This window comes from Plectrocnemia conspersa, unplaced genomic scaffold (genome assembly GCF_051122295.1).
Source record: "Plectrocnemia conspersa isolate PC_06_02 unplaced genomic scaffold, ASM5112229v1 ptg000013l, whole genome shotgun sequence".
NCBI lineage: Eukaryota > Metazoa > Arthropoda > Insecta > Trichoptera > Polycentropodidae > Plectrocnemia > Plectrocnemia conspersa.
Genome location: NW_028277177.1, coordinates 12,264,700 through 12,292,473, shown reverse-complemented (window position 1 = coordinate 12,292,473; position 27,774 = coordinate 12,264,700). Strand labels below are relative to the sequence as shown.

General features: G+C 30.3%; 1 protein-coding gene across 1 annotated transcript in view; it reads right to left on the bottom strand.

Moving 5' to 3' along the window:
* The window catches only part of Sobp (Sine oculis-binding protein), a 55,553-nt gene that overhangs the window by 10,804 nt on the left and 16,975 nt on the right, over nucleotides 1-27,774 (bottom strand). Inside the window, exon 2 of the mRNA XM_088201758.1 lies at nucleotides 5,542-5,692. Within this exon, the coding sequence (XP_088057884.1) occupies nucleotides 5,542-5,692 (151 nt within the window). The remainder of the gene's footprint in view (nucleotides 1-5,541; nucleotides 5,693-27,774) is intronic.

Below are 27,774 nucleotides of genomic sequence, written 5' to 3'. Positions count from 1 at the left end.
AATGTGCATATTTAAAATATAAAAGCATAAATGAGTCAAAACCAAAGTACTTTTTGAATGTTGATATCTCATTAATCATTATTTTCATAGAATAAATTTGTATACTGTAAAATAATTGAATTTAACTACTTTCTATAAATGTTTATCAAACATTTTAAATTAATATGTTTTTATTATAATTTGTAGTAGGAGTGTAAACCTAAATGTGCCATCTATTTCTCAATTATGAATAATAATGAAATGGATAGCTCTCGAACTGAACGTGTTAACGCAAATAGAGTATACGTTCTAAAATAATAAATAATAGTTCTACAATATTGTATAACAATTTGAAAGTCTGGTATCTATTTAATAATGTTAATAATTAATTGAAATTATTCATTTTGTCAAAACAAGAATCACTTAAACAGCTGTTATATACATAGTTCTATTAAAATGATAAAATTTTAATTCGTAAAATTAAATTATATGTAAAAAAACAAGTACTAAGATGTGTTTTTTTTAAATACACATTTAAAATCGTACGAGAACTACTAGAATATATAAAATTCTAAGGTGAAAAACGTGTTAAATGAATTTTTTATTGAATAATATGTCAACATAGTTAACATTGCCTCTCCCAGTTTGTTTTATATAAAATTAATTCAAGGGTAGATAAAATATTGTTTCGATTCATCTGTGCAAAAATAAGATAAGTATAATTAATTAATTTTATACATGAATTATTTTACTTTAAAAAATATTATAGGAATAAAAATAAATAGTTAATATTCCCTTTAAAAAAATATCGTTAGCTTTTTTTAATGAAATATGGTATATAAAATTTTTTTTACTGAAAATATCATAGAATGATTCAGCTGTAGTTAAGAATTCGAAAAATCGAATAAAGGGATACTCAAGATACCAAATAAGATCAAATTTATCACAATAAAATTATAAATCATTTTATAATAAATGAAAGAAAATTAAAAAGCAAATATGCAAAATTGTCAATTAAATTGTTCTCGCTTTGGGGTATTAATATATTAAGCATTGCTATAAATATAAATATATTTTTTCTGGTTCTATATTTACATTATATATCGCTTAAGGGGGCGTAATTTGGTTACCGATTTCATTTTGAAGGGTTCGTTCCTCCCTTTCCACTGTTATTAACCTTATGACTTTCACCAAACGGTGACAAAATCTCTTGATGCGGGAATACATATGGATTTTGAGAAGGCCTTCGACAAAATTTGTCATTAGTTATTATTAAAAAAACGTCATAACTCGGTTGCTCAGATGATTTAATTATTTGAGCGATCATGGATAATTTGTGACCTATAGCGGTCGATTGTCGAAAGAATATTTCACCTCTCCGGAGGTTCCTCAAAGGTCCTAACTGAGCCTTCTGTATTGTAATAATACAATGTATTGCTTATTTTTTACCACCAAAATGTTAGGTCACGATGGTTGATGGTTTTAATTACAAATTGATTAATATCTATAAGTATTTTGTACATGCCGCAAAAAAATTATTCCTATTCTTATAATTATATTTTTTTAATTATTAATTATAACAGAAGAAATGAGAATCACGAGCAACAAAATAAGGGCCATTTTATAATAATTTATCACTGTAATTGAAAATGATTAATTAGCTACTTTATGATCTCGTTAAGACGTTCTTAATTACAAATAAAATGCCCAGATACTCTATATATTTATTCGTAAAGTAGTATTATTTTTTAATATGTTTTAATATTCTACTTAGCGGGAGAATATAATATAATATGTATCTACATTAAACGGGTAGATAATTACATAAACGCGTTCAAAAAATATGTTCTGTATTGGAAACGTCATTTTTTAATAATCTAGTATTTCAATGGTAAACCATAAAAACATGGGAGCAAATAACCAGACTAACATTTTGCCTATTTGTAAAATTGTGTATTGCATTTTTCAGTTTTTCACTGCTGAAAAGCATTGTGATATGTGATACTTTGTACATTACTGAAAGCGTATACATTTTCTGTTTACCTCTTTAATTAAAAATAAAAATATGTATAATTAAAAATTTATAAATATGATATAAATTAATAGTATTTTTAGTTTAACAAAATTGTAATAACATAATATCCATAATCATATATTCATAATAAATAACAAGTATTTCAGAGAAAATATAATTAATATTGTTAAGCCATCTAAAAATATTCTCGGTATAATGACTAGTTGTATTGACCCTCTTAGTATTTTTATATTAAAATATCTATCATAAGTGTAGTTAGTATTAAAGCATTAAGCAATCCAAATTACGCAAAACGAAAACAAAACAGCGTTGCACCTTGGCCTCCTATCGGTCATGTCATGTTTCCAAGAAATTTAATTATTGTATTAGCGATGATGCGCCATGCGATGAGCCAACATTCACCAGGGGTGCAAAACAATTATTTTTTTATCAATAACATATTTTTTTAAATAATTGTCAAATTAAAATATATCAGACATTAAAAATTACAAATAATTCACAACATAACTTCTTAATACTGAATTTTTAAATAATAAAATTTGAGTTTGCTATATGAATTCTCTATTAGTTTCAGAACTCCGATTCGCTATTTTAAATATTTATAAAAATATTTTTCTTTCTCTCCTCAAGCTTCCATTTACAGTAAAAAATCGGTGATGTACACTTAGTTTACATGTACAAATTAGTGATTTAAAATAAAAAAATGAAACAAATCATACGAGTAAGTGCACTGAATATCAATATTATTCTGTATAAATCAAGATTAAAAAAATAATGAAAAATTAAGTTTAAATTATTTATACGCAAACATCAATCTCATGAGAGAAAAAAATCAAATTCGCAACTCTCATACCTAATATAATATTAAATATTGTTATTTAACTACCTACTAACCTAATTTAATATATAAGTGCACTGCGAAAGAATGAAGTAATTATGAACATTTTATGTTACTTATTTATAAAAATACTAACATAATAAAATGACATGTATATTCGGTGTACATCACAGTATTTAAAAAGAAAATTATATTTTATTAGATTTAAAAATCTGGTAATATAAAGGGCAATAAAAAGGAATTTATTACTTCTCAAACAATTAAAGGAATTTATTACTTCTCAAACAATTAAAGGAATTTATTACTTCTCAAAACATAATATGTGAACAACATATTATGTTTTGAGAAGTAATAAATCGGGATTCAGAGAAAAGCATTCCACTGAAACTGCATTACAAGTAGTGATAAATGATTGGCTGTTGGCTAAGGATACAAACAAAATCATTGGAGCAGTTTTCTTGGATTTCAAGAGAGCCTTCGAAACAATAGACAGAAAAATAATGTTTTGAAAAATAAGAAATTGGAGAGTATAGGTATAAGTGATATAGTTTTAAGATGGTTTAATAATTACTTACATAAAAGAAAACAAAAAGTTAAAATAAATAATGTATATTCTGAAGAGAAATTAGTGTCTTATGGAGTACCACAAGGGTCTAAATTGGGACCATTGTTATTTGTTTTGTATAATAATGATAGAGTTAATAACGTGAAAAAAATTTAAAATTCAACTATTTGCGGATGACACATTAATGTATTGCATAGGTGATAACATTAAAGAAATTGTAAATAATTTAAATAATGAATTAAGTTTATTAGAAATATGGTTAAAGAATAATGTACTTAAATTAAATGAGAATAAAACTAAATGTATGTTTATTAATTATAAAAATGTGTTAGATGATAGTACCAAAATAGTAATAAATAACTATAGTATAGAAATAGTGGATAATATAAAATATTTAGGAGTAATTGTTGATACAAAATTAAATTTTAAAGAACATTGTAATTACATATTAAAAAAAATAGTAGAAAAATAGGTTTATTATCTAGATTAAGAAATATATTAAGTATAAATACAAAAAAAATAATTTACAATAGTATAATATTGCCCCATTTTAATTATTGTGCAACAATATTAAATATGTTAAATAAATTAGACAAACAAATGTTGCAAAAATTACAAAATAGGGCAATGAGAGTAATCTTAAATAAAAATAGATTAAATAGTTGTAAAAGTATGATTGATAGATTAGATTGGTTGAATGTTCAAGAAATATTGAGTATGAATGTTTTAATATTTATATATAAGTTAGAAATATGTTACCAGAATATTTTAATAAGTATTTAATAAGAAATAGAGATGTACATAAATATAATACTAGAAATAAAGAAAATTTAAAGATAGATAAGTATAAGAAAACGAGTACGGCTAGGGGAGTTATGTACGGAGGTTTTGATTTATATAATAGTGTTCCAAGAATAATCCGAAAAAGCAAAAATATAACGGGTTTCATAAATGGAATTAAAAAACACCTTCGTACATATAGAAATAAATTATAATATTAAGTTTTACTAGTGTATATTTTTATTTTCTATTGTATATTTTTTATATATGTTTATATACTTAAAGTTGTTTGATGTAAAGATTAGCTATTAAGCTAAATAAATTAATAAATAATAAATATTAATAAGCATATTGAATACTTTATATTTATTACTCACCGCATTAAAAGTAACAAGTCATAAAAACTAAGCTTGTCTTATTACACGAGTGCATAAAAACAACAACATTTGTGAAAAATATATCAGTGATATGACACTAAAATTTCATTTTCATCACAATTTAAGTAATAACAATTCCCTGTCAACGATCATGAAAAGCCCTTTATCACAATAAATTATTACGTTGAATGAAAACAAATTTGCGATATGACACTAAAATTTCCGTTTCTTCTTCCAGTTTCCGACAATATAATATTTTCCAGTCTTTACCTCTTAATATCCACTCATATTCAACTAAGAAATTTATGACCTAATAAGTCCAGAGAAAATAAATCTTTCTACTTTGTCAGATTTGTTCCAGCCAAACCGCCACTTTGAGTCATCAGGAGTTGATAGGAAATTTTACGACACATAGTCTGTTTTTTTCAACATTTTTCTCGTATACTGATGCCTCGTCTGTATTCGGAAGTAGGCGTCTTTATAGCGAGTACTTTTTGTCCATGGTAAGTTGAAACATCGACTCTATTTTCCAAAGTTTCTCGTAGACAAGAATTTTACACGAGATCTCCTGCATTCTTCAGCTTCCAAATATTTTTTTATATTATTTTATAGTAGAGTTCCAGTTTGACTACCAGATCGAGCAGTGCTTGTAGCTCCTCTGCGATTTCTGTCATTATTAATTTAACATCGGTAGAACAAATATTGCTAGTGACTTTTTCTTTAAATTGACATTTTTCCTCTTGACTTATGTATTATCAAAATTATACAGGTTGTTGAAACCACACACTATAATAATTAATCCGCCGTTAAACGTATGCATTTAAGTAGGCCTAAATGTATATTTTGATTAGCCGTGATAGGATGAAAAACGTAGAAGTTGAATTTAGCTTTTAAAAATGGGCCTTCTACGTTGTAGAAGTTTGTCACTTAATACGTAGTAAAATTTATATTGTAAATTAATATTTACCTGGATCATCACTCGGGCTGGCGGAGGCAGCAGGCTGACCATTCGGCGAAGAAGCGCCCCTGGCAGGCATGGGTCCCTTGGGGCCCTGACCTCCACGCGCTTCGTATCCATACCACCCCAGCAATTCATTCATGGCCGTTTCCGCGAACTCCTTTAACAATAAAAAAAATCATCAATTTTTGCAAATCATCATCGCCACCATCACGGTTGAGCTGCACACCTGCTCTGCGAATCGGCTACGTTTTAATAGTGATCGATGGCTTATTTCGAGACCAATATCATATGACCCGCGGCAGACATTTTCCACCACTGAGCTATCGTGTGGCATGACGAAGATATTCCAAAGATAGACGCCTCAGTCTGACACAAGAGACCAGAGGGGGTCTATTTCAAGCAAACGGCTTCCTCTGGCATCACGAAAAATAAACGGTAGCAGTTGTTCGATAATTTCAACAACCAAGAATGAATCGGACGTAGTAAATCACCTTATCTAATCACGCTATGATACTATTTAAATTTTAAATTAAAACATTAATTCGACACTTTTAAAGTACGCCTAAAATTTATGGTGATAATAGACTAATAAATTATGGCAAAAATAAAAAAAATATATAGGTCAATTTCCTTTAGCCAAATGTTTAATACGAAAATAACTATTTTTATTATATCATAAAACTGTCCACGCAATGTTGACTATCTGCGCATATCACCAGCTGGCTGACTTTTCCTATACACTTTTTTTATATCGTGGGTTGATATACGCGAGCGATCGTCGATTATAAGGATAGGTCAAGATTAGTTAGCTTTATAGTTCTGCATTTTCAGTTGTGTTGAGATGTTTTTTTAATAACACTGTAGTTTGCTTTAAAATATATTAATTCCATAAAATTCCTAATTAATTTATTGACTTTTTTTATCCAGGATAATAAAATAACAAATCGACATGAAAAATACTATATTAAATATTTTAATTTTGATTAATATAATGGCATCTAGCACTTCTCACAAATTATTATTTTACTCTAGAATTATCAAACATATAAATAAGGGCTTTTACAGGATGTTTATGAAGAGACTATAAAATATATAAAAATAAATAAATAAGGGCATTATTAAAATATGTATAATTTCACTTGCGTGCATTACACGCGAATAACCATATTTATTACATAAATTATACAATTTATTGCAAAAAATACTATTAAATAACATTTTTCATAAATACATAGACACATTTGTATTGGAATAACTAATGTAAAAGACACCGAATGGGCGGGGGACGATAGGCGGACCTGTATCAGATTATCAAAAGAGTAGTAGGGAAGGCTGCGTAACTCTACACCGAACTGTACACAAGCTGAACCAGATATTACCGATATAAATACTCAGTCTTCTATGAAAAATCTGTATAACATCTATAAAATGTTCAAGGACCGATTTGCTTGCGATCCAATTATCCTCACATATTAATTTGTGTCAATAGATTAGGTGTAAATATAGACATAACATACTAAGTATGGACGCATATCTTATTCGTTCTAAACGGGTTTTGGGTTAGAGCCCTAAGCTTTTATTATATTTTATCTAAATGTGAAATAATAATAATCAATATATTTACACTTGTCAGAAAAATATATTTAAAATTGCGCTATATACTATTATTGTAAATTAAAAATAAAAGAAAAATGGTTGGTCAAGCCATGTGTTACTTTAATTAATTTTTATAATAAAAATACATTAAGTTTGTTTTTCAGCAGGTAAAATGATAATTATTTATTAATTAATTATATATATATATATATATATATATATATATATATATATATATATATATATATATATATATATATATATATATATATATATATATATATATATATATATATATATATATATATATATATATATATATATATATATATATATATATATATATATATATATATATATATATATATATATATATATATATATATATATATATATATATATATATATATATATATATATATATATATATATATATATATATATATATATATATATATAAAACTATAAGTTAAATACTATATGAATAAAGAATGTATAATAAAGGAAATGCACAATTGAAGCCCTACATAAAATAAAATGAATATAAATGTGAATAATAATAACATAAAGTCGCAAGAGACAGATTTAAAAGGGCCGTCTCTAGAACTCTATATCAATTAGCATCATCTAAAGAGCGAGCTTTTTCATTGATTTGATGGGCTTCGTATATATATATATATATATATATATATATATATATATATATATATATATATATATATATATATATATATATATATATATATATATATATATATATATATATATATATATATATATATATATATATATATATATATATATATATATATATATATATATATATATATATATATATATATAAAACTATAAGTTAAATACTATATGAATAAAGAATGTATAATAAAGGAAATGCACAATTGAAGCCCTACATAAAATAAAATGAATATAAATGTGAATAATAATAACATAAAGTCGCAAGAGACAGATTTAAAAGGGCCGTCTCTAGAACTCTATATCAATTAGCATCATCTAAAGAGCGAGCTTTTTCATTGATTTGATGGGCTTCGTTTGCATTTGGTTAAATTGAAGGTAATAAATACATTATAATTTATTTTAAGGTAAACATTTAACTACAATAAAGTTTTTTATACTTACATATATATGATATTCTATATAAGCTGAAGTAGATCATTATTAGAGAACTTTTACACATAATATTTACGACTTTTCAATTTGATTTATTCATCCATCAAATAAAGAAAATCGAGGAAAACATTATCTAGATGGATCGATTGAATTTATAATTATTTAATAATCATTCATTTTGATTTTCCAGACACGATAGAAATTTAACAACACAATGGTTTGTATGGAATTCAAACCCAGATCCTTCGGGTGTCAGGGTTATTCAAAGTTAATTAATTTATTTATATTTGTCCAGACTATCTGCCAAAGATGACATTTCTTTTAAAGCAATAACAAAAAGCAAATTTATTTAAGAATCTACTTCACAAAAGCCACAATTTATGTTCCAAAGAAAAAAATATTTTCTAAGATTTTTAGATTTTAAGATTAAAAAAATTGAATCTTGAGTTGCCATAAATAATAAAGATTTCAAAATAAGTTTTTTGCGTACAAATAAGATTTTTTAAATGGGAAAAATAGTTTAATTAAATAACAATCATGACTTCGGCAAAAACTAAGTTTGCCCCTCTCCCTCAATATATTATCAACCCATTACATAAAACAAATTTATTTTTCACGATTAATAAGTATTTCAAGATTCATAGTAATTAAATCTTACTATTATACATAGTGGTTTTTTGTCGTATTATTATTTCATTAATAAATTCACACATCTAAGACCCGCTTGCGGCGAAAACAACTGTATGGTAACCACAGAACAAAGAATATAATGTTAGCAATCAAAGCTATTACCAAAAAAAAATGCTGCACTATTCAGGGGAGCTAAAAAATAACCTTTCGCTTTGTTAGCGTTAAAAATATATGAAATATAAAATTATTATCTTCATGTATCTAAGCAATATATTACAGTTAAGAACATAAATAAATACAACTTATTTGGTAGCGATTTTAAATGCTTTTAATGTATTAAAAATATTATTTATATTGCATTTTTATATCAGACTTTTTAATTATAATTTTTAGTGTATAAAAAACTCCTAAGAGCAACTGACGTTCTGTATAAAATAATGTAAAATGAGTAGTTTATCTTAAAAAGTAAGTTTTAATAAAGGTTATTTTAAAATATCAACTGCTGGCTTCAATATGTGTAAATTTAAGCAATGAATCAACATTTTATGAGCTAAATAATTTTTTAAAATCCCCTAGTATTTAAAATTGTGTTTTTTTTTAAGTATTCTAATATAAGTCTACTACTATTTGATTTCTCAAGTGTTTTTTTGCTATATCGTTTATATATAATAAAGTTGAACTGAGATAGGTCTCAATTAATTATAGTTAAGTTACAACTAAGTTCACACCTTCACACGAAACTTAACCAGGAGGGTTAGGAAAAGTCTTAAAGCAGTATTTTTATATATTTAGGACTTTTATTTCAGTATTTTTACCATGAAGTGCCTATTATTTTAATTTATATATACAACCCAATCCTTAAGAATTTTACGCAGTGTACTTTATAGTAGTTCTTTTTTCTATAAAAATTGGTTTTTATAGAAAAAAATTTTTTTCCAATTTTTTTTCATTCTTACAATAATCAGTTAAATATTTCGTACACGATTTTAATACTTAAATTACTTCTTAGACTGCATTGCTTTACTAATAAAATTAAATATGTTTAAAGGTCATAACATCAGTACTAACTAATAACGCTACTGCTTCATGCTAAATCGCGAAATCAAAGGAATGTTTACTAAGCAAAATAAAAGCGTCATGAACTCATATATTTTGATATATTAACGGTTAAAACATTTAATACGACTTTCCTGAAGAGGTTCTACAGAAACTTTGATAGGTTTTCCAATATTTTCTACCTTGACATTAAGACTGAAAATATGTCTCAGTGGTATCTAATCGCGTGCACACGGTATGAAGCTGTGAGACGTAGAATATGCTCGCCTAAGCAAGTTTAAAATAATTTTAGCCGCCTGTGTCTCGGAACAGTACAAATGGTGAAAAAAATTGTATTGGAATAGTATTCAAAAGAGAATTTGAAATGATAAATGTTACGTTTAGAATCAATAACATAGAAATCACATTCACTATTAAGTAAAATGCAATACAATTTTGCATCTTATTGGTTATTTTATATTTTTTAATATTACGTCGAGAATGTATCTGAATTTTAGTTCTTGGCGTGTCTTTGACTGGCGTTAAATTATACAAATATTAGAAAATCAAATCAACTTTACTATGTGAACGCGAATAAAAGATGCTTTTTAAAATATAATGGTGTTACTATTACGAATATCTCTCAATATAAAATTTGCTGATTATATAATAATGATGATCGAAATGGTATATTATTATATTTATTTTTGATCTTAAATTATAGGTATTAATATTTGATCATAAATTATACGTATTATTATATCCTTTGAAAGACATAGTAAACAAATTGTGTAATTAGTGCCCAGACACGCGTCCGATTCTAATTATCAAAATATGGTACATAATACTATACATTTTTGACTAAAGTTAAAGTCTAAAGGCGGGCCTGTGCCTTCGGCGCGTATTTTATACACAAAGAAGTGATGTTTTAATAATACTAGGGATAGTGTGTCACGGGCTTTGTCACCGGACCCGTAGAGGGGGCGCCGCCGGTCCATCGAGGGCGCCCTGGTCCCGAGTACGCCCCTGTCTCGGCAACCCTGCGGTCCACACAACGCGAGAAAAGAGATCAGACCTTCTCAGGGTGGTGCACCTTTACCTAACCTAATATATAGGTCGCTCGTTGTATAATATATAATAATTAATGAGAACGGTTCGAACATGTTAATTGTGACCGATATGACCGGTACAATAAGGTCCTAACTTAAAACGTGAAAATTACCAAATTATACGTTTACAATTAATTTATTAGTAATACCTGATTAAAAACTAGTTATTTTATTAAAAAATATTTAAATTTAAAATATTAGCAAAAACAAGCCTCTACTAAATTGTATCGCTTTTCTCCAAATTAGGATAGATTTTTCAATTTTTTTTACACCCTTACGAATTTTTTTTGCTATATAATTTTGCCTCTTGGAGTACAGAATGAACTGTCAAACTGGCAAAGTCGATGTCAGGGACCCTACTACATTTGAAACATTGTTTTTTTATGTATATGTAAATGTATAAATATACTTTTCAATAAATAAATATATCATAATTAAAAAAAAATATGACACATTCATAACCACTGATGAAATGAAGTATTCTAATTATGAACGATTATTATGTAGGTTCGAAGATACAGTCAAATAAAAGTTATTTTCCAACGAGCACATTCAAATGAAAAAAAAGTGCCCTTAACCAAATCACATTGAATGCATCAACAAGTGATCACGCCCGAAAACCATCAACATCTAATATTACCATTTTACGCACATATAGACAGAATTCTCCTTAAAAGCCACCTCGTACGTCGTTGTTTGATTTTGGCGATTTTTCCAAGGCGGGCCACGGGGGCCAAGTAGCGACTTATTTATAATGAGGTCTGCGATGATGGCGGCGGCGGCCGCAAGACGAGCCCGGGGTGTAGTCGGCTAATAAGCTGGCAAACATGACTAATGGATTGATCCGGTGTCGTATCGCGTGGCACAACAGTGTCGGGTATCGGGGCCGCTCCCGTCACCAGACCAGCTCCGTCAGGATAGGACCCTCGGATAGAACAGAAAGGCGACCTTACACCCCCTGAACGCTGATTTCCAATCGCGGAATACGAGAGGGTAGTGAGAATTTTAGTCCAGTCGCTTATGCTGGACCTAGGTTATGCTTTAGTATGTATCGTCCTTACTCACACTTTATTTTTCAACCCTTCAACAAATATATATATAATAAAAAAATGTAAGTTTACTTAGAGTACGCTCGGGATAAGGATTCCGGTTTGTTATTGTGTGCGTGAACTGTGTGGCTCAAAACAATTTCGCTCAGAATATTTAATTTTATTATTTTAAAAGAAAATATATATTTATTTAACATACATAGATCTGAGCTAAGTTGAAAATTTCAACGGACAAATAAAAATATATTATATAATCGAAGAAATCAGACATTGATGTCATTAATTAAATATGTGTAAAATTCAAAATCTTTCACTAGTCAAAAAAATAATAAAGTCCTTAGCTATTCTTCAAAAGCAAAAAGATATAAAATGGGGAAAGAAATTATTCGCAGATTGTTTAATGGCTCGACGACTCTATTAAATCATTAGAATCCATTGAATAAATTAAAAAATTATCATTGGCGCAACGATAAGAATAATAACTTTTTTATGCCTTACAGAGAATAGTGTAAAAAAACCAACAACGTACGGATTAATGGAAAACTAATTAAAATATTTTAATCCACGGGTAAGAGAACGAATAACTTACAGTGTATATTTGAAGCCTTGATATCAATTAACCCAGATATGCCCAAGAAATTTTGTTCTCTTAAAATTTTATTTATAAATAAAAAACAGTGGCACGAGTTTAGTGACCTACCCATGGGACAGTGGGCATATCTGGGTTAAACCAATATCAACACAAAATTATTTAAAATAAATCACTAGAGAAGATCGAACTTCTGTGCCACACTGCACTTTAATGACGAATACCAGCGTTGACGAATCAGCGACTGTCCTTAAAAGAGAAAGCGAGACAACGAAGTACACGCTACATCGCTTCTCGGCATCCTTATCCCGAGCGTACTCTACAACGGTTACCCACGTTATTTTCACAACAACAGTTTGGTTTGAAAAGTCTTAAATGATTATTTTGAAATTATCTTAATCTGTTATTTTTATGTTTTCCTAAAAAAAACTGTTTATATATGTATGTATGTAGAAGAATTCAAGGTTTATTTTTAGCAGAGGACCAAAATTTTGTTTAATTATAAAATTGCGCTTTATTTGGAATGCGTGAAGCGAAAGCTTAATGTGTGCATATACAATTTTAAAGATAATGTACTGTATTCATAACAAGGATGGCAAAAGTTTTTCCACGACTGTGGCAAAATATATGCACAATCATTTAAAAAAATATATTTAAATACACGACACATTTTTCTACATTTCTTAGTAAAATACATTTATCATATTAACAATGGGAAACAAATACATTGTTTAGTCGATAATAATAATAAATGCACAACAGCTTGTCAATTCAATAGTTATTAATTTTACTATTGTGTTATTAAATATTAATAATAAATAACTTATGTGATTGTTGTAATAAAATATTGCATAATTGATATTTATGGAGCCATTTCATTTCATTAACGATAATATTTATTGACTATTTATTAACTGACGTTAAGCTATTAAAATGTCTGTGCAATAAATACAAGCTTTACTAATTTATTGTATTTTTTTTCTGTTTTGCGGCTTGTAATTACAATTTTAATTTTTAGACATATTAAAGAACATCATCAACTAGGAGATTTGTCACTTTTGATTTGATTAAATTAATCGAGCATTGTTAAGATTAGCATTAATTTAAATATATAAAACATTCCACAAAATACTTTTTAGTAAGAATGAAAGGATATGTATGTTATTTACCATCAAAAAACCCTTTCCTTTCACTGATATGGTATATGTATTTCGATTACTAGAATTGTGATAAGACTGGGTAAAATTTTCGTTACGTTCTCATTATATTAATTACGAGATCGTTACAAAATCAGAAATGTGCCCGAAAATCACATAATTTAACAATTTTCAAAATTTTCACAATCTAAAAAAAATGAGCTAAAAAATATTTTTCTAGACTCATAACTTAAAATCGTTTAAAGTTGAAATTGTATTTTAATCGAATTTCAGTAATGATCATGTTTGATATTACGATTATTTGTATATATGTTATAAATTGTTGTAATTATTATAAACAAATTACAATGATTAAAATTCATGCATAAGCAAAATATTAATAAAATGCATTTATTTTTTTATCGTAAATTTACTGCAAAAATGTAAAATAATAAATGGATAGCAATCTTTTGTCACTGATGAGCTCAATAAAAGCAATAATTGTATATAACTGTTATTTATTTATTAATATTAAATTTTTCGTTAGCCCAATGCGTTACAACGGGGGAAACAGTATAAACTACTAAATAAATAGTGAAATCGAAGTCTGTAAATAAGTTACACATACACGATTTTATTTTAATTATTCATCCGTCAGATCAGGACAATCTAGGAAAACTTTATCTGTGATAATCAACCTGCGTAATTATTAACCACATAATAATCGCTAACTCCGATGTTTCAGACAGGTCTATATGAGATTAATCGTGCTTGTTATAATACACATATAGGCGTGTGGGTACCACACACCTTGTTTCCATGCCTTCCACCATCCACCACACGCACTAAGCGACGAGAACAACGCGACGCGCCTGCCTCATACTGCGAGAATTACGAAAGAAAAAATGAATGCTCTCGGATGGAAAACTGTTGCTCACCCTTCATATTTTCTCGATATAGCACCATCAGATTACTTTTTATTTTTGTATCCACAACATAATTTAGATGAATAAAAATGTAATAGTATTAGCGAAGGTAAAACATTCAGGAGTTAACAAATAAGACATGATATTCATGGTCTAACATCCAAAGAAATTAAAAAATATTTGGAACACGCATTAAGCGACGATAACAAGGCGGCGCGCCTGCTTCATACTGCGAGAAAAAATCAGTGCTCTATGATGGAATACTGTTGATCACTTTCCATATTCTTCCGATATAGCACGTCACGTCAATGTTGCCAGTATGCCGCCTAGTTTGTGACAAAATAAATCAGCCTCCACAATATTATTTTGTATTTTCATAAAAAATCAGGACAATTCAAAACTATCTTAATATCTCAAAACAACCCTTTTCTCAGTTAACACGGTTTTGGCTTATATGTATAATAATCACTGAGTTTAATAGTTAACAAAACATATTATTTGCTAATGAAAAAATACAACGATTCAACACGTAGTATGTCAATGATTTTCTCCGTTTTACATTCATCACACTGAGAGCGCGCAGAATCGCGCGCGAAACGTATCCCAAATTCAACAACGACATTTCGGTAATTTTAGAACCGAACGCCCAAAACGATATCGTCGATTCGAACCCGTGGTGTAGGGTTTCAAGTTCGTTTACCCGCATTCAAAGCAGATTTGCTCTCTCTTGATGGAGATTTACTAGAATAGAATAATCGCACCATCGTTTGGCCGTGCTAGTGCACAAATTCGATGTAATCGCACCTAACGAATATAATTAAATATGATTTTTTAAATATTTTTCTTTTACACAATCCAGACACTCGTCAAAGGTTCTAGGTCGAGATTCTTCAGATTGTAATTTTAGATTGGTTGAAAATTTTTATTTGAATGATCAAGCGACGTGAAGTAACTGGATACTGCTGAGCGTCAAATGATAGTTACGAGACTACCGAAGGAAAGATGGTGGCACTTTTTCGACGAATTCTATACCTCTCAATACTATGTGGGCGAGAACTTACGTATACAAAAGTTGAATTAAATAATAAATTATCGAATTCGATCACATGTACTTAAATAGATCAAATAGTAATATAAAATTCTACAATAGAATACAATTAATCTGAAATAATTCAGTATATCTAAGCTCGAGTTACGCGATAGATTTCGAAAAGCATTCCAGTAAAGAAACGCAATATTCATATTACATTTCCAATATGAGCATAAAATAAAGTAAAAATAATAATACAGTTGATATGACACATTGTATTAAAACCGTACAAGGCCTAGCTTGGTTAATTGATGAATTAGGAGAGGCATATAATAAAATACTTGTTAGTGAGTTTCATTTTTGGATGTCTACTATTATATATACGTGCAAAAATTTAAAGTAAATAAATATTTACATGCATAATCTGTCAAAAATAAATTTAATCAAACCAAAATAAGTGATTTTAACATCACGCTTTATAAAACACACCTATGGTTCAAGTTCAAAAAAATAAAGACAACTGCTCCGCAAGACATATTTACATAGCGAGACACTTATACATCGCTCAAAGATATCTTCAGATCTGGCTGGTGAAATCTCTGCAAAAGAGTGGCCATCAACTTGATCTCAAACAGTGAGCAGAAGGGTGAGAAAGCGGAACTCAGAGGCTGCAAAACTTTACGTAAACCGCGCCTTTCATAAAAAAACATATACAAGTTTAAAAGAGAGTAGACACAAAAAGATTGGATGAAAATAATTTGGTCTGATAAATATGAGATAAGTTAATAATATTTCTTTGTAAAATTAAATAATTATAATTTAATTAATCATTATAGTTCAGTTTTTGCGACTTTTTATAATGCGTATGTGCCTTAAGGATTCTGAAAAACTGGTTTGAAAGCATTAGTAAGAATCATGTTCATAAGTCTATTTAAAATCGAATTTAAAATCTACTTAGAAATATTTCCAAATAATTTTGGTATATTTTAATAATTATTATAGCCCGATACAACTGTGCATAGAAGTAAATCGTTGTTTTATAGTATAGCAAAAAGAGACAAAATAGCACTAATACTATGATGTATTTATATTAGTTAAGCGCGTATGTATAAAAAACGTCTATATTTATAATCAAAAGCTTAAAAATACGCACAACTGATGGATTCCCGTACGAAATTTGATAAGAAATCTCAAGATTCGTTCTTGGCACAGAATTGAAAACACTTACGAAGTTGATATCGAACTGCATATTTCATTTCAATATTATTAAAAAAATAAAACCATAATACGATAATGGTTAATCTGCTTAAAGCGCTGACCCAAATACACCACGACTGGTCCTTCTAAAGCTTAGATTAGAACCATACACATTTAGAGATATCAATTACATATTAAAATGTTAGTATAATAAAAGTTCTATCTGTACATAACCAATATATTAGAATAAAATAATATATTTTATAGTACTGTATTAATAAAATATTTTATAAGCGCCGTTTAGAACAATACTGAACATCATAGAAGTTCTTACAGAATCTTCATATATGGGTTTTGTTAAATTTTGATCAAGAGCTTGAAGAACTATTGACTAGACTCACGAGCATGGCAAATGAGAATGGGTAAGGTTTGTATTTTTTCAATAAAATCTGGACTCTTCTGAACTTTCTCTGTCATATGTTAGTCAGTTGTGTAATTTGGCAACCCGACAAGAGATACGCGTACTAGGAAATTGTACACTCAGTGATTTTTTTAAATGCGTTCAATAATATAAATAATTTCGTAGACATATTAATTATGAGATAATACAAGAAGCAAAGCATACATACCCAGTTCTTTTAGGTTAATAGTCACTTATACCACTCGTTAATTGTACTGGTTAAAACCCCTATTTGGTTAAATATAACTTAATAATGCTAAGTAGCAACCCATTATTGTAATGCATATGATATGAAAATGTCTCATCTAGATAATAGCATGTTATCATAAGAAAGTGTCACGCCGCCATTAAATAGCCGCACGCATCGATCGCCAATTTGGGCGGATTATGACTACTCGAGAATTTTCAATGAATAAAAGCTTTTTGGCACAACAATACTGGAAAATATTCAGTTATTTGAATTATGATCATAGTGCAAAGGTATGTTTTTTGTTGATAAGTAACATTTTTTCATATTTCGTTCTCATGTCACTGTCAAAGCCAGAAAAAAAAGACTAGTGTACTTTAAATGTCGTGATTTTTAAACTGAGTGGAGTGTGAATTAGTTTGTTATCGAATTAGATGACAAAAAAGTATGTTAGTTGTGCAGTAACCGCCCGTGTTAAAAGAATGCAATATACATCATCACTTGAAACGATATTCACAACTCGCAGAAAAGTTTAACAATAAATTTTTCATTATTTATTTTTCGCAAAAATAAATAATTTAAATTGGCTACAACTAAAGTTAGTTCACGTGTAATTCATGTTTGTCTTTCGGCAAAAACAGTTGCTAGAAGAGTTGAGCACATTGTGAGTAACATCAAAAGCCAATTAAATAGCAAAGCAAATTAATATAGGTATTTTTATTTCGATCCTCGGCAAATGGTTCTTACGTTTTTTTAAGGCACCCTGTATTAAATTTTAACAAGTATTTTTTACAAAATACTGAATCTTTTGTATAACTGAAAAGCTAGGTAAAAAAGTAATAGTAAATACTCATTTTTAAAGGCTTTTTCAAATAGTTATTTAGTGAGTTAACATTGTTTATTCGAGCACTCAATATTATATTTGTAGTGACTGAAGAATTAGATTTCACATGGAACAACTATTATACATACGAAAATATGTTTAATGAAGTTGAGAAAACGTTACTAAAGTACATTCAGAAATGAAATCGACTATAATGTGTCACATCCGATGGCGGAATAAACGGAACAGGTTAGGGCTTAGTTGGAAAAAATATGAGACCTATAAAAATTAAGTATTCAAAGTCTGCAATTATTCACCAATAGTCACTTTGTGGGAAACACCTCAGTCTAACATGTGTTATTGAACATGTTGTGTCAGTAGTTTACTTTATTCTCTCTCATGAACTTACTCGTTGTCAGTTCCGTGCCTCTTTTTCATCAGAAATGAAAGCTGAATATCCTAAATTGCTCCAACATAGTCATAGTGAAGTTTTATTTTTCTTATCGAAAAAACTCGCCTTTAAAAGGAAAATCGAATACTAAAAGGCGTTAGAAATAAGCCTTTGTTGCAGACATCATGGGATTTTTCGTACTAACTTAAACCTAACTACGTTTGAAAATTGTTTTTTGTTTCCTGGCCCACCGAGGGCTTTCACAAAAAATAGTTTTGCGACCCTTGCTCTAAATATGAAGTTATTCAACTTAAAGTCATCATTAATTAATGAAAATAAAACATTTTATTAGGCAAGAATATGAACTAATCCAATTTGCGTCGTTGATTATTCAACAAGCGTTACACTAAAATATAATATACAATATCAAAACGGAAAGGATACGTCGTAAAAAGATCAGGGAAAGGCGAAAACTCGGCGTGAATAATGTCTTATCTTTCGCCCGGCGACGGGGCCGTTTCGGTGTCCCTTTTCCCTTGAAAAATAAAAAAGAAAAACAAGAAACTCGACCCTCTACTTTGAAATATCGTGTTACGCGGTACGTGCCGCGCAAACGGCCATCGGCAACAAGATGTTAATTCCGACCCTGTGCGCGAAAGACATTAATTAAAAGAAAGACAAAACGCATACCGCATATGGGCGCGCTTTTTGACGGGCGAGTTCAACGACTCTCGCCTAATTATATATCAGTGGGTTTCTACTCTTGTGAGGTCTGAGGATTTAACTCAATAGATCAAGGTTGATTGTTGCTTTTATTGCGCATGAAACGAGCTTGACACTTGGGTGTATTCTTGTTACTCTTCTACTCGCGTGTTCGTCGATAGACAGATGCGACTGAACTATTTCTGTGTGTTCTTCCAGAGATTTGGGCGCTAATCGCTCGATTTGTACATCCTTTCCCCTTTTTGAAATTGTAACACATGGTTCTTTCAAAGAAGTTACTAATCAGTGGGTGGGACAGAAATATTTTAAGCATGCATGAAAACCCTCGAGAATTCTTAAAATTTAAAAACCATTATTATTATTCAAAAAGCATATAAACGTCATTTTCATTAAAGAATTATATATACTTTCGGTATCTCCCACAAACTAAAAGATTCGGTTTAGGTCGTATCCATGAAAATATGCGTACAGAATTGCGTTGATAAATAACTAGGGACATTTCCTGTTGTAGATAATACACATGGAATGTGGTGACTGCAAGATGGGGCACTGTTTATGCAGTTGGTGGGGCAAGCTTCTAGAAATTCTGAATACACTGATAGTCCAGTTAAGGGTTTAACCTCGGAATGAAAGATAACAAGCTGAAATTTTGCACAGACCTTTGTTTTGGCGTTCTAAATACATGGTAAAAAGTCTCAAAAGATATCGTGTCTGCTAATCAAGATAGTAAAGGTCAAAGGTCATAAAAATCGTTTTTTTGCAAATATCTCGCCTTTTTTGCGTCGCATGTCATTAAATGTTTAACAAAACTTATAGAAAATAAAATTTTCTACAAGTTTGTTTTAATTTATTTCTTCGTATGGTTAATGGTTTTCGAGATATAGCGCGGGGAGTAGGGAAGCGCGCATCCGTTTATAGGATAACGCTATGTAAGCTACGGAGCCAGAGTTACCTGTACATTCTTCCACAGTTTCGTAGAAAACATCGCAAATTGTTATCTGCTGAATGAGCTCATCTAAAGCATTATAACTTTCAATCTCCATATCTTCAAAAATCATCATCGATAATGCAAAAAGTAATACGTATGGCCTCTGATACTTCTTGCAAAAGCGGGACCATCCAACATTTTGTCGACAGAATTCGATGCATAAATTGTACTGAGAGCTTCCTTGATTCCGCTTCCATTCATTATATACTCTATGCATCCAATAAAAGACATAAGCATATGAAAGCCTCCTAGTTTCACAACTACTCTGGACAAGTCTGAGCTAGCATCTGAAGCTGCTACGATTTCACATGCTTTTATGTACAACGGCTGATCAAAAGTTATTAAGCATGTTCTTTGTTCATGTTTCTTGGCAGTGTTTATAGCGCACTGTAATGTAGTGTAAATTGTGTCCATATTACTCACAGGATGAAGAATAAAAGTAAGAAACAGAATCCGAGAAGTTACAAAGTTCTCATTGTTTTTTGTAAGTTGTTCAATAAATCCATTCCACCCTGGCAACGGTGAGATATTTTTCCACTTTACGTACTTCCACAACAAATCAACTACATTAAATATTTGTTCGGTTAGTTCTTCTACATCATTAAAATTTTGAACTTGAATCTCTTGCTAAATCCGGGTACGACATGATTTTCATACACTAGAAGGGGTATATGTGATAGTGCTGCTAACTCCTTTGCACTTGGTTTTGTTGTAAATTTCTTTATGCGGTCATCAGATATAACTTCAGATTTTGGAGTTATTATTTTTATCATTCCCATTATATGAACAGTATTATAGCCATCAAGAGTATAAATATTTTTCTGCATTATCTGCTGCATACTGTACTAAGGCACTTGACTATGATGGTTGATTACGAGGCTGTGGGTGATAAACAGCTGAAATTTAACATTTTACAGTATCACTATATGAAGCGAAAAAACCTAAACTTGACAAAACATCCAAAAGTCTTTTTGGATGTTTGGCCTATCTGTATTTTTTCTATGAAGAAATACAGATAGGCCTATTAATAACTGCGAAGAAAAGGACCTTTTTCGTATGGAAGTCATTATAGCATGACTTATAGCTGTGTATCTCGTTTTAAAATGCCCCGTCTTTCCTTTTCTGTTCTTTATCATATTTTCTTGCAGAAAATGTAATAAAGTTTTCGGATTTTCTTCATTAATATTTTACTCGGGGTCGGATAAGACTTGGTCTCAACAACAGAAGATCGAATATCTTCTCTAATAATCGCCGCAGCAGCTTCCACTACGCGCAAGTGTTTTTCTTCCGAAGTGCCTTTTTTATTTTCATACCAAGCTATGGATAAAACTTAAGCTTGAGCATCGCGAAAAGAAAAAATAGGGAACGATCCAATCTTCGTTATAACTATAATATCAGTTAAATATTTTTCTCTTAATTTGGATATGATCTTCTTATCATCTGGTACATACTCCGTAAGGACATCTCTCAACTCTTTCAATTTTTTCGCACAAATTTCTTGTCGAGCAATATTTCATTTTTAATTCCTAATAATACAATGAAGAAAGTAATAAAATTATGGTTCAAACGTCTTGCCGAGACCACTTTTTTCACGATTGTTTACTTTTTCAAAGCTTATACCAAGTTAAGCAGGTAGAAATACTCGCTGGATTCTATAAACGGATGTACGCCTCCCACTCTTCGCGCTATATCTCAAAAACGGTTAATGATACAAAACAAATATTACAACTAAACTTGTAGATAATTTTATGCTTTACAAGTTTTGTGAAGCATTTAATGACGTGCAACGTATAAAACGCGAGATATTTGCAAAAAAACAAATTTTGTGACCTTTGACCTTTGATATCTTGATTAGCAGACACGATATTTTATGAGACTTTTCACCCTGTCCTTAGAACATCAAAACAAAGGTCTGTGCAAAATTTCAGCTTGGCATCTTTCATTCCGAGGTTTAGCCTTTATTTCGCCTTATTTGACTGGACTATGAACATCTCATTTACTTAATCAATCGGCTCCAGATTTGTGTTTCTGTCATTCAGCATCTAGCTCCTTGAGCTGAAGAACAAATTCGTAGATGCAGTTATGGAAAGATCATAAAAAGGCTGAATCACATAGAACCCTCCAACCTTTGGAACCCTTCTGGTTTATAATATTATTCGTGAAACCCTAAATTTATATAATAATTCAAGACAGTATTTCTCAAACATTGGATATCTACTCAAGTTCCACCTGAACATAATTTAACTTATCACGCGGAAATAAATACCCCAGGAAAAAGTGTACTCGCCGAACATTCTTTGAGAAACACTGGTTTAGAAAGTGAAATAAAAATACGAATATATTTTACTAGAACAAAAGAGTTAATAATTATAAAAAAATATATTTTACATAAATGAGATAAAATCTATGAAAATTGATCACACGTAATTCACCGCCAGCAATTAATCATTTTTTTTAATTAAATGAACTATGAAGGAATAGTACGGAAATAAATAAAAATATAATAATGGAAATATGTCATTTAATAGATAGATTATGTATTTTAATAATTACGTGTATTATATGAGAAAAATAATAATAAAAAATCCATTATTTAAACAAAGGGTAGGTATCAAATAATGCAATATATAATACAATGGTGTCTTTAAGCACTTTAGAATCCATGGTATTATAAGTCAACTTCAAAATGCAAAGCTTTAGTGAAGTTTTCTTGAAGAATATTTCCAAATATCCTTCATACATCAAGCTATATAAAATAATTAAGTCGACGATGACTAAAAAGCAAAACCTTGACATTCGAGTTTATATTATCGCTGTAACAAAAATCTTATCAGCTTTAAATATTTACAATATATAGTCAGTATTTTTTCAACCATGTATGTACATAATAATAATACAAAGTAATTTAATACAAAGCAATACAACTACGAAAAGCTAATCTGACTGAAAATCAGCACCGTCGCGTCTTAGCCTATTATACTCGTTCGTCCAATACCAATCAAATATTTACAATTTAACAATAAAAAAGTAAACAAACTAAACGATGCTGCGCAATCTGCACTGAGGCGAGGTATCATGTTACGATGATACAAAAGCGTATGCGGATATCGATTTACGTATGTGGTATCGATATCAACGAATTTATTATACAGAATACTCAGAGTTAATTCCGAACGGACTTACACGGAATTAATTCTTCATGCGCTTACATACAGAGAGATAGATTAATAACATAGAATATGATTTTGAAATCTAACGGTTAATTCTGCTAAACATGAACCATCAACAATATCAATATATCAAAAGAACCGCTAGTGAAGTTATATTGCAATATAAGCTAAACAATGACATAATTAAATTTGCAATATCTTTGTTATTCAATATGAAAAAAAATTAAAATGTGCCAATCAAGGTCAACGAATGTCATTTTATTTATGTTATTGTGAGATTGCTTGTTATGTATTGCCTTAAAATATTTTTAATATAATTTGATACATCTATATTACACATTTTTTACACTAACTCTTCAGTTTTGGCTAAAACGGTGATCTAATGTGTATAGAAAGAACATTAATGTCATGAATAACTTCATAAAGACAATATTACAATCTTGGCATCCAAACATATTCATAAAGCTTACGGTTGAGATCAGGGATGTCATTTCAGATTAAGATTCATACATGATTTTTCTGGTCAAATTCATGGGGTTCATGGGTTCAAAATATACACCAAAAGCAATAAAACCGTTCCGTCGCCGTCGCATTGGAAACGCTCTGTTATGTTGCATTCATAATAACACCTTTTATAACAATATTACGACTTACATTAAGTGAGCATTGAATAAAGCACATCTAAACCGAATTTTGACCAATATGAGGGCACAAAAAACAATTATCCCTTCTCAGAAGTCAAAAATTCACGTCAAAAGCAATAAAATCGTGCCGTCGCCGTCGCAGTGGGAACGCTCGGTAACGAGCGTTCCCACTGCGACGTCGCCGACACGATTTTATTGCTTTTGCCGTGAATTTTTGACTTCTAAGAAGTGATAATTGTTTTTTGCGCCCTCCTATTGACCAATATTCGGTTTGAATATACTTTAATCAATGATCTCTTATCAGAAGTCCATAGTAATTTCGATAAGAATAGCTATCATATTTTTAAATCATAGTATAATAATTAAATGCAGACAAACTATGGAGCAATATGCGAGATGCGACGTCTGTCTGTACTTATTTTCCCCTGAGAGATGAGTTGGCCTAGTTTGTATTTTGGAAATGACCTAATGAAAGTTCTGAAACTATAATTAGTTTTTGAACTTTCATTAGTTCAAGATCGATTTGGTTAATTCGAGTAGGCTAGGTTTGGGTTTGAACAGCAAATGGACGTTTCGCAACTATCATATCGCGTTTTATACACATTTTAAGGCAGCAAATAATTTCACTAGCGCCTATCAATTAAATTATATTTTTGCTAGTATAAATATATATCTACTGGTTAGAATGTATTTGTATCTCACAAGTGAAAATACACATTCACTGTAACATACATCAATGTAAATAAATAATTAAAATAAAATAAATTAAAATATATAATTTTACCAGCACTTGCCAGATAATTTGTATTTTCACTGAAATGACATATTTAAAAAAATATTTTCGGGATAGATTCAACTGTTTTTTTTCTAGATTTTCTTTAAATGAACCCGAGAATGTTTCAGTAGACTTTTTTTAATATTTCGATTTCATTAGGATTCATAGTATTTCATTAAGTGAATGCCCCTAACTGCCCCATTCAAATGTCATCCCTGATTGAGATACAAATAAAGACTCGAATCAGCCATCAACATAGTTTAAGTTCTTTATCTATTGTCGGCTTCAAACTTAATAGATCGTTTACCAAGGTGTACTTGAGAGCAAATGCAGAGGAAATTCGAATTGCGAGTGTTTCGCAATACGAGCAAATATTTTTAATAAATTTAGACTCGATAATCAAGCGATGTTTTACAATATAAGCAATACGTCACTTTCTCTTTAACTGAGCCGATGATTCTTCTTGCAGTGAACACATACCTTTTGGATAAGAATTTACCACTCAAAGTTTTGTTGGTTATAGATAATGCTCCTGCTCATCCTCCAGCAAAAAAATCGATTACTTTTGACTTGATAAACGAGCGATGTTTTGCAAATATAAGCAGTACGTGTTGTGCTTCTTTCTGCTGAACTAAGCCGTCGATTCTTTTTGCAATCAAGACATACCTTTTGGAAGTCTTGTTGGTTATGGATAATGCTTCTGTTCAATTTCCAGATTTTAAGAGCAACTTACTGGAGGAATTCGAGTTCATTAAGATCAATCTCTTTTTCTCAACATTACTCTTTTACTCCAAACCATGAATCAACAAGTCATTTCGAACTTCAAAATGCTTTATTTCCAAATCACTATTTCAGCGATGCTTCAAAGTCTTACCCTCGAAGACTCTTTGAAAAAATCATTTCCACATTGTTACAGTTCAAGCCCAATGACATGTAATGCTCTCTCGTGAATCACATTAAGATTTTCCTTGCCCAATATACGGAAATTGTGCTTATTAACATAGTAAGATACTAAAAGAGGTGAAAATGTGCCTCATCAGAAAAGAAGTTTTTTTTTTTTTGAAAAATCAGCATTAACATCCTATTGCTCTAACCCCCCTATCTGCGTAAATTCTCGATGTTTATGGTCAAAATGCGCCAAAGGGAAACATAAGAAGAGCCCAAAAGCTACGAACGCTGACGAATCGACAATTCCGGTTTTTCAGCCACACTTTCTTACAGCAACGATATTCTCGGCTAAACTCGGCCTTAATATATCTACAACGCTTCCAGATTCTTTAATTTTTTTCACTTGATGAAATTTACCATAATCTTCCAGCACATTCCGATACACAGTTTGAACAGAATTGTTATTTCTGTAGAACAATTGAACAGCTTTAACGCATGAGCGGTGGTTAAACGATCTATTTCGTAAATGTGTTGTTGCAAATTAACATTTGACACTTTGAACATACGTGATCATTGACAGCTGTCTGATTTACAGGAAACTAGAATTGTATCAACCTGTATATGAATTAATAAAATTTTTACAAAATATGTTAAATGTTTTAAATTGCTGTTAATGGACTGACTGGTTGGTATTCTTGATGAACATACTAGAATCGCCCGGAACAATATGTGAACATTTTTTCATATCGCTCTTAAGTTAAACATGTTCTTAAAAACTTGGTTATATTTTAGTATCCTTTCTAATATGTAGGAATATTTAACTGTAAGATTTCATGAAACCTGATATGATCTAACTGCTAAGCTATATTCGCATTATCTGTTTTATAAAATGACAACTATAATTTATTCGGTACCGATTTACTCCTTGATATACGAAAAGTTTGTATCATATTGCAAAACATTTAACCCGATCGCTTCGCCCGCGTGCCACAATACCATCACAGCGTAATCCTCAGATTAACCGGCGAAGTTTTCGGAGTCGTATGTAACCCTTGGCATGACGTGACACACATTGCCGTTCGATCGACGATTAAAGTGTGTCAAGAATCCAATCACGGCCCATTTTTTTCTTCGCACACATATGTTTGTATGGGTATATATAGCCGCGCGGTGGAGCGGTGGTCAGAGCGTCCCGGTAGTCTATGCAGAGCGTACCGGCGCTCCAAGGACAACCGGGACGCCGAGGGGAGTAGTCCCTGGGAGCAGAGGGCCAGAGCAGAGCTGGTAACCAGATACCGAACGGCAGCTTTTGCGGCGCTGTGAATGCTCGCCTGTGTTATAATTCCGAACCCTGGTAACCCGAAACTGTTCGACTGTTGCCTGTAATCCGACACCGCCATCTTTACACACCAGTCTCTGTTGTTAATGGCGAAACGTATACGCTCATATTTATTATACCCGCCAGCCAGCCTATCCACACTTATCATTCTATACTCGGTATTATTTTCATCCCCGTTGTTGTTATGAACATCATCGACCGACGATGTTTTCTCGGCCCCGACTTAAAATCCCGCGACTCGAAATCCTAGGTCTAAGTTTTTGTATATTATTATTATAATCAGTCATGTGCTAAGTTCAGTTGCGAGCAAAGCAGAGATAAGTAAATTCTACGTAGTTATACTGAAGATTACTCAAATGCATCTACTACAGAAGCTAAGAGACGAATCAATTATAATCCTAAGTTGAAGATAAAATTCCGATTTTT